Raw genomic sequence first — 7,228 nt, forward strand, 5'->3', positions numbered from 1 at the left:
CTGAACTTTAGCCTGGCATGTTCAAGGATCCTTCCCCACCAGCACACACACACACACACACACACACACACACACACAAACGTGCAAAGCTAATGCATTGTAAGAGTTTTCCTGGGGGCCTAGTGATCAGTAAGAGCACTGGAAAATACATAGAAACATAGAAAAATAAAGAACACATTTCATAAACAGTTGCTTTTTCATTAGGCAGAAACAGCTATTTGCTTCAGCAAACATTGGGTCTTTTAAAAGATAGTGTCAATTTTATTGCTTTATGAAATGCTGTGTAAAGCACAGAACTTTACAATTTGCACATTAAGCAATGTCTATCTTTAAGTTTAAATATATTTATGTGTTAAGAAAAGGTACATGCATAGGAATATATAGAATTTTTAGAAATCATCATCACTTACATTAGAAATTTCTTTACACAAACATTTTAACTTTAAAAAAAAAAGCACATGGCAAGGACTGAAATTGCAGAAAATCCAGCTTTCCACTTAAGCAGCCTTTCACTGAGACACATGAGTGATGGCAGACGAAGGCCTCTTGAGAATAGACTCAACAGAAAATGACAGCGGTTCATTCACTGAGAGTTTTGTTCCAACCTGTTTAGCTACAAAAAGGTCCTTTGCGCACCTATCTATTGTCAATGTGTACTTCTGGCTCTCCTTGACCAAACATTCTCTGTGTTTCTTTGGGGTCTCTTCAAAGGCCTCTTTGACAAATGGTGTTTTCAACTCAGGACCTGATTTGTCATTAAGCGTTTGCTGGAATAATGAATGGAATGGATTATGTTTAAGTGGCAGAGGGTGCCTGCTGTTTTCTTTGCTGATCTTGGTTAAGACGTGCCCTTGAGCTGCCAGGGAGTCCACATCAACAATGGGAGAGAAATTCCGTTGGGGTGGGGAGAAGGCAGACCTCTCTGGGACAACCTGGTGACCCTGAAGGTTACTTCTAGAGGTCTGGACCTCGGGCGTGTGTGGCAGCACAAGGGAACCCTCCAGTTTGGGTGGCATCATGTCGTGTTCTGCACTGAGTCCATCCTGAACCCGTGCTCCCTTCAGGTCCCAGCTGGCCCCAGGTTTCAGGGCTTGAACTGAGGTGGTAGCATTTAGCAGGCATTGCTGGTAGAGGAGAGTGTCACTAATGGGGCCACACTTGGGCCAAACTAAAAATCGGGAGGACAGGGGGTACTGTCTATATGTCGTGGCCACACTGACATTAGAAGAAATTAGTTCCATATTCCCAGACCCTGAATACTGCATGGTGAGATCAAGGCAGGTGGGCAAAAAATTGCAGAAGTCCTTGTTGGGCGGTTCCCCTGGGGTGGGGCTGTAGGCACTTTTGTAGGAGTTGTATTCAGGTCCAGGCACCATGCGGTTGGGCAGGAACAAGGCAGCAGCTTGGGAAGTTTCCAGCATCTCCCTCTCTTTATATTCTCTCTCCAGCATAATGTTCTCCAACTCTTTGTCAGCAAAGGCCCTTCTTTTCCTCATCCTGTCACTAACTGGGGGAGGTAGCGGTAGGGTGCCTCCTAGGTAGGTCTCCGCTGTTATGGGGCGATAGCCTAAAATAAGCAAACAGTGCACAGGGTAGAGATTAACAACTAGGAAAGAAAATTCTGAAAATCCAGAAGGCAAAAGAAACACCACAAACCAGCAGAACAACTATCTCTATGTCACTTATATTCTTATACAGAAAGCAAAACTATAGGTTCGATTTTAAATGGGTCTCTTTGGGAAAAGGATATTCATATTACAATTTTTCATTACTGTTGTTTTGTTGGTATAGGTTTGTTTTCTTTGACAAGTGTACATTATTAACTGAGATTTTAATATTCTTCCCAGATCCCTGCATAGTAAGAGACAAAGCTGACCATCTGGCTTCAGTATTTTATTTTCCATGTCATCTTTTTTCACTATTAAAAAAGATAGCTATACCTAGAGCTGATGTCACTTTTATTTTCTAAAGATGACTCATATGTACACATTGATACAGTTGTAGAATAATCCAAGGAGAACTAGGAAAAAAAGAGAAAGAAAGAAAGTTAAAGGACATTAGTGAGGAGAGAAAGAAAAAAAAAAGACTTAAGGAAACAGAGAAGCATAGAAAATTGAAAAGAGCTGTTAACTAGCCCAACACGCTTTGCAGTGAACAATTTAATCATGCCTTTCCCTGACTACGAGTATAAATAAAGCAAAACAAAACAAAATGAGGGGGGAGGGAGCAATATCCCCTGCTATACTGAAAATAATAGGTTTAAAGCATTTTTCCCAAGCTCCAATAAGGTTGGCCAGATACCAAAACAGGTGAACAAGTTATCATTAGAACACAGATTAAGCTATTGCATATTACGTGAAGAGAGACAAAGTCAAAAACAAAGATTAGTATAATATAAATAGAATTCCTGATAGCATAAAACATTTGAGCATTTCATCATCCTCAGACACCACTATCAAGTTTGTTTGAAGAATCCATTGTGATATTAGTGTTTACATAGTGACAAACCCATCACACTCATTTGCAAATAAAATAAAATTTGAAAATTAATGTTTCCATTTCTATGCCAAGTGTTTGCCAGGAAGTTATTTACTTAAATTTACTATTCCATGTAAGTCATCAAACTTCTCAAGTTGCTTTGGCAAAATTTCAATTTACCAACGTGCTCCTCCCTATGGTTGGTATACATCTGTTTACCAAATTCATACTTAATTCATGAGAACCCGCTCTAAGGTCAGAAGTGCACAACACAGGGTGAGACAGGAACAAACTTTAAAACTTATCCAGAACCAACCAAATTCAGAAGTTACACAAAAAATGCAGAACTCAAATGTCTACCTCAAGAAAAACAAATCAACTTTTCAAGGAGAATTTTATGAAGAAGCAAAATATAAGGTAATATATAGTTAAATTTAAAGAAAATATATAGAAAATGGCAAAAAATAGTAAAAATAGTAAAAATGGTATTGCTTAGCATGTCAAAAGATAAATTTCATATCCAAATAAAGAATTTTTTTAAAACAAGTAATATTTTTTTAAATTAACATATCGTTAGGCTTTAGACAGAATGAAAACCTGACAAGAGTTACAGATTTCACTCTACTTAGTTTAAACCTCTACTCTAATTGTTTGATTCAAAATCTTTTTCAGATTCTACAATCTTGACCATCAAAGACAAGAAAATGAAGTGTGGAATATTACCAATATATCTAGAAAGGAAAACTGTACATTGAAAAGTGGTGGAATCTGATGTTGAGACCCAGACTAGAGGTCCTTATTGTCCATGGGTAGCTGTTAAACTCACCCTGTACATTTAGCTCCTGCTACAACTAAAGAAAGTGTGTGTGTGTGTGTGTGTGTGTGTGTGTGTACGTGCACACACAGAAAAAGAGAATTTCTTTCTTTGCAAAACATCTGCCCCCAGGATCACTTGGTGGTATGTCTTTGTTCATCCCTCTCACACTGTTACAATTCCATGTCTTCTATCTTAACCATTAACTATTAAGCAGATGACAAAATTATTAGGATTATTAAACTGATGGTGACTAAAAACCTCGGCAGGTACACTAGATTTATTTTTCTATATCCTGGTTTCCTTCCTAGAGGAAAACTTACTAATAAAAAGTGTCTTCTCAGATAGCTCCTGCAGAGATTAATAAATATGTCATATGCCTGAGCAATGAGAGTCACTCAACTTGGTTTAAAAAGCTGAAGGATAATTTGGCATTACTTTACCTTCTAAAATGCTTTTGGCCAGCAAACTAGGTGCCCTAACTTGCCTCTGGTACACTGCTTTGCGTTCAAAATTATTCTGTTTCCCGGAAAGCCCCTTCTTGTCCTGTAAACACAAGAAACAAAATAATATCCTGAAAGATTTTGTGAGAAAGAGAAGGGAGAGGGAAGGGGTATCAGAGAGGCATTTAGAAACCCTTACCAGCCTAAATATATTTATTTTGTCATCCCATGGTTTAAAAAAAAAAAAAGATTCCAAACAAATTAATATCAGCACCCCTAGGCAAGGAGGTGGAGGCTATCTCTGAAACCGACAACAGGTGAGCAGGACTCCAGGCTTTCTCTATCAGAATCACTCACAGACTCACCCCAAAGAATACCTGTGACCAGAAGTGAGGGGAGGTGAAATCCATAGTGAAGAGACAGTAGGAGCCCTGCTTGAAGAGTATTCTGCGCAACCAGTAGGCCCAGGGACAGGATTGGGCAATAATGTGGGATGAGTTTCTCTGAGAAATAGGATAGGAGGGGTGGAGTGCTGGGTAGTGCTGAGGAAAGTCAGAATTTCCAGAGTCTGGTTGTAAATGCCATTTTGTTCACTGGGCAACTGGGGTGCGCTTGAAAGCTCCCAAAACTTTTGGAGGCCGCTGAGGAGATAAGATAAGGGTACCCTCTCACTCAGCCCTCAGGTCACCATCAAGTCAGTGAGATTCTGAGCCCTTCGATGCCCGCATCCAATCCAGTGGGCGGCAGGGAAGTACAGGAATGGAGGGCCCCCGTGGTGAACCATGCCCAACACAGGAATGATCGAACCCCATGGTGGCCCTGAGTGCTCTCTCAGAGGCTTTCCTTGGGGATGACTGGCTTTGGTATGTATGATGTCCCACTTGCCAGTCCCTCTCCACCAAAAAAGTAAAATAAATTTCTCCTATGGGCTGAGGATGTAGCACAGCGGTAGAACGCTTGCTTAGCATGCGGATAGTAGGTTGAATTTCCTGCACAGGCTGGGGGGTGAGGAGGTGTCAGAAAGCTGGGGAAGGCCTCGCTCAGGCTGAGCATTCCAAGTGCAGAGACCCTGAAGATAACACTGGCTGTCCTCAAAACCGGAGCCGCAGTGGTGGGAAGCCGCTCTGGTTCTTTGGCAGTTTGCATAAACAGTAGCTGCGGGCACCTAACTTCCCAAGCACTTTTCGTCTCTTCTGTAACCCGGGTAGCAAGCTCTTTCCAAAAGCCAATTAACAGTGGAAGCACTACCTGCACGCACAGCTTGCTATGTGTATTATTCCTCTAGGCTATGCGCACTAGGAGTACACGAAGAATTGTTCCGCATGACAACCACTCTCTTCCCCCTCCCTCGCCAGAACATCACCAAAATTAACTTTAAAATGTAAAAAACAAAAATGAAACGATTTCCTCATAATCATTCAAATGGGCCTAATTATTTTCAAGGTATCTATATTTATCTCTATGTCTTCTTCCTTCTTAATACAAAAATTTTCTTTTACCCCAAGTTTCTCAGTGATGACCGTCGCTATCCCTACCTCCTTCCCAATCCTACAGACCAATGTGCAGAGAGTTGTCCCCATAACCCTTCCGCAGAAGAGCCCGGCGCCCCGACGCCCTGGGCCAACACCGAGGAAGTGTTGCGTCCCTTTCGAACAAGATTTTTATCGTGGCCCGAGACGCACAGGGGAAGCGCGCCCCGGGTCTGGTGGGTACGCACCTCAGTGGCCTGCTGCCTCCGGAGCGCCACCTGGGCGGCCATGACGCGCTGGCGCTCCACCACCAGCAGGCAGTTGGCGCACTGGCAATCTCGCCAGCGGCAGAATCGCTTGTGGCCCTTGAGACAGGACACCACGCCATGGTTTCGGCAGCGCGCGCACTTGGGCGTGCGGCTCAGCTTACGCGGTTCCACACTGCCGCCCGCGTTCGCGCCGCGTTCTACTGCCCTGGCAGGGACTGGAAGGGCCTGAGGCGCCGGGGGCGGCCGGGGCAGCAGTCCCCGGTGCAGTTCCGACTGGCCCGGCACCCCCGGGGACGCCCCTGCCTCCTCGCCGTCGCCCTCTTCTTCCGCGTCGTCGTCCTCCTCATCATCTTCCTCATCGTCCTCTCCATCCCCGTCCGCGGGTGACGGGCTGGGCCCGGGCGGCATTGTTGGCGGTGCCCCGCAGCAGTCCTCCTCCATCTCCAGGCTCTCCACGTCAATCTCCCAGTCCCCGGCCCCTGGGCCTGCCTGCCGGTCGGCCATTGCGCGCGGTGCCTCGCTTGGCTCAGCTGCGCACACTCTGGGGAGACACAAATAAGCCCAAAAACCCACCTGCGGCCATCAGGGACCATCCCTGAGATTTTCTTGAGTTTCAGGTTTACAGTTTTTTGTCTGCCAACCTATCGCCTTAATGTACCCTGTCCTCTACATGTCTCTCACATGTCTGTCTTGTTATCTCTAGGGGTCCCAGGGATCTGCAACCAGCAAGGATTATATTTTATTAATTCCAAGTACTCTGTGAGCACCCGACCTTTCACAGTGACCCTCTTTGGCTTAATATGACTTTCTGGATAAGTAAGTCCCTGAATAATTCACTGACTCCAACCACGTATGTGTCCAACTAGGCCAATTTAGGCCACTTGTCAAGCTTTCCCATACCCTACAAGCATGGCCATGGTGAATATAAGAACATTGATGGAATAATTAGTTTTCTTTTGATTACAAAGGACCCTTCAGATCTACCACTCCATGCTTCCCAAATGTCTTTCATCAACCTACAACACCACAAGTACTCCTCGGTGGACTTGAAGAGATCCTTTCATCACTCCCCTACCCCGCAAATACTCAGTTGAAAATCAATATTATGCTGTCATTAGAGCTCCAGAGAGACAACGGAAATAAAGATGCAGATGCCTTCTAGCATCAATAGTACTTGGACCGCACAGGGTTCTGTGTGCATAGGGCTTGGTCTATATCTTTAGAACAAGGCATCCAAGTAAAATAGCAAAGATAAGGAAAGATGACTCAGCCCTCCCTGACACCCCAAGCGGCATCACAGCACTCACCAAGACTTTGAGGCCCCGGGCTATCAGCCGAGTCAAAAGATATCCAGCTTGGAGATCTGGTTCTCAAGCTGCAGGATGTGCATACAAGGAGAAATCAGGGTTGCACCCCTTGCCAAGAAATCGGGGGTGGGAGTGTGCTGATTGCTGGAGGCTCAGAGCCCACTGGATAGTGGGGAAGGATGAGAGATGAGAAGGGGATGAGGGGAGTCAAGTCCTCAGCAACCTCGCCCGGCACATCCCGAACTCAGCGAACTTGTGTTCGGTCCTCTGCACCCTCGGGCGTTTCACTTCGCTGAGACCACTTTCGGCTTCCTCTGACCCAAGCTGGGTGGGGAAAGGTCGGACAGCCCCGGCTCGGCTCAGATCTCCAGATCTGGGAGCGGACGCCAGCAGCTGCGTTCTGCGCGGAGTCACTCGTTTCAGTCTCCAGCCTCGGCTCCCCTTCTTT

The 7,228-nt window shown here is 45.0% G+C and overlaps 1 protein-coding gene across 5 annotated transcripts; it reads right to left on the reverse strand.

Moving 5' to 3' along the window:
- Positions 1-250: 250 nt before the first annotated feature.
- DMRT2 (doublesex and mab-3 related transcription factor 2) lies at positions 251-7,210 on the reverse strand. 5 transcript variants are annotated; one of them, XM_081282167.1, is made up of 5 exons: positions 6,781-7,197; positions 5,453-6,014; positions 3,736-3,838; positions 1,941-2,020; positions 1,431-1,567 (listed from the first exon to the last, which is right to left on the reverse strand). In XM_081282167.1, the coding sequence occupies exons 2-4, from the start codon at positions 5,975-5,977 to the stop codon at positions 1,977-1,979; spliced, it is 672 nt and encodes a 223-aa protein (XP_081138293.1). In that variant the 5' UTR covers positions 5,978-6,014; positions 6,781-7,197; the 3' UTR covers positions 1,431-1,567; positions 1,941-1,976. The 5 variants fall into 5 exon arrangements, with proteins under 5 accessions (XP_081138290.1, XP_081138289.1, XP_081138292.1 ...); XM_081282164.1 differs by lacking the exon at positions 1,941-2,020 and having other exon boundaries at positions 251-1,567; positions 5,453-6,046; positions 6,781-7,206; XM_081282163.1 differs by lacking the exon at positions 1,941-2,020 and having other exon boundaries at positions 251-1,567; positions 6,781-7,205.
- Positions 7,211-7,228: the final 18 nt, after the last annotated feature.

Source organism: Spermophilus citellus, assembly GCF_964194105.1.
Source record: "Spermophilus citellus genome assembly, chromosome: 2".
Classification (NCBI taxonomy): Eukaryota; Metazoa; Chordata; class Mammalia; order Rodentia; family Sciuridae; genus Spermophilus; species Spermophilus citellus.

Excerpts from the sequence above, each read along its gene's own strand:
- DMRT2 (XM_081282164.1), bottom strand. The coding sequence starts at position 5,977 with ATGGCCGACCGGCAGGCAGGCCCAGGGGCCGGGGACTGGGAGATTGAC. Across the intron at positions 3,839-5,452 it reads GGAGGCAGCAGGCCACTGAG|GACAAGAAGGGGCTTTCCGG; the intron begins GTGCGTACCCAC and ends TTGTGTTTACAG. Across the intron at positions 1,568-3,735 it reads GGCCAAAAGCATTTTAGAAG|GCTATCGCCCCATAACAGCG; the intron begins GTAAAGTAATGC and ends TGCTTATTTTAG.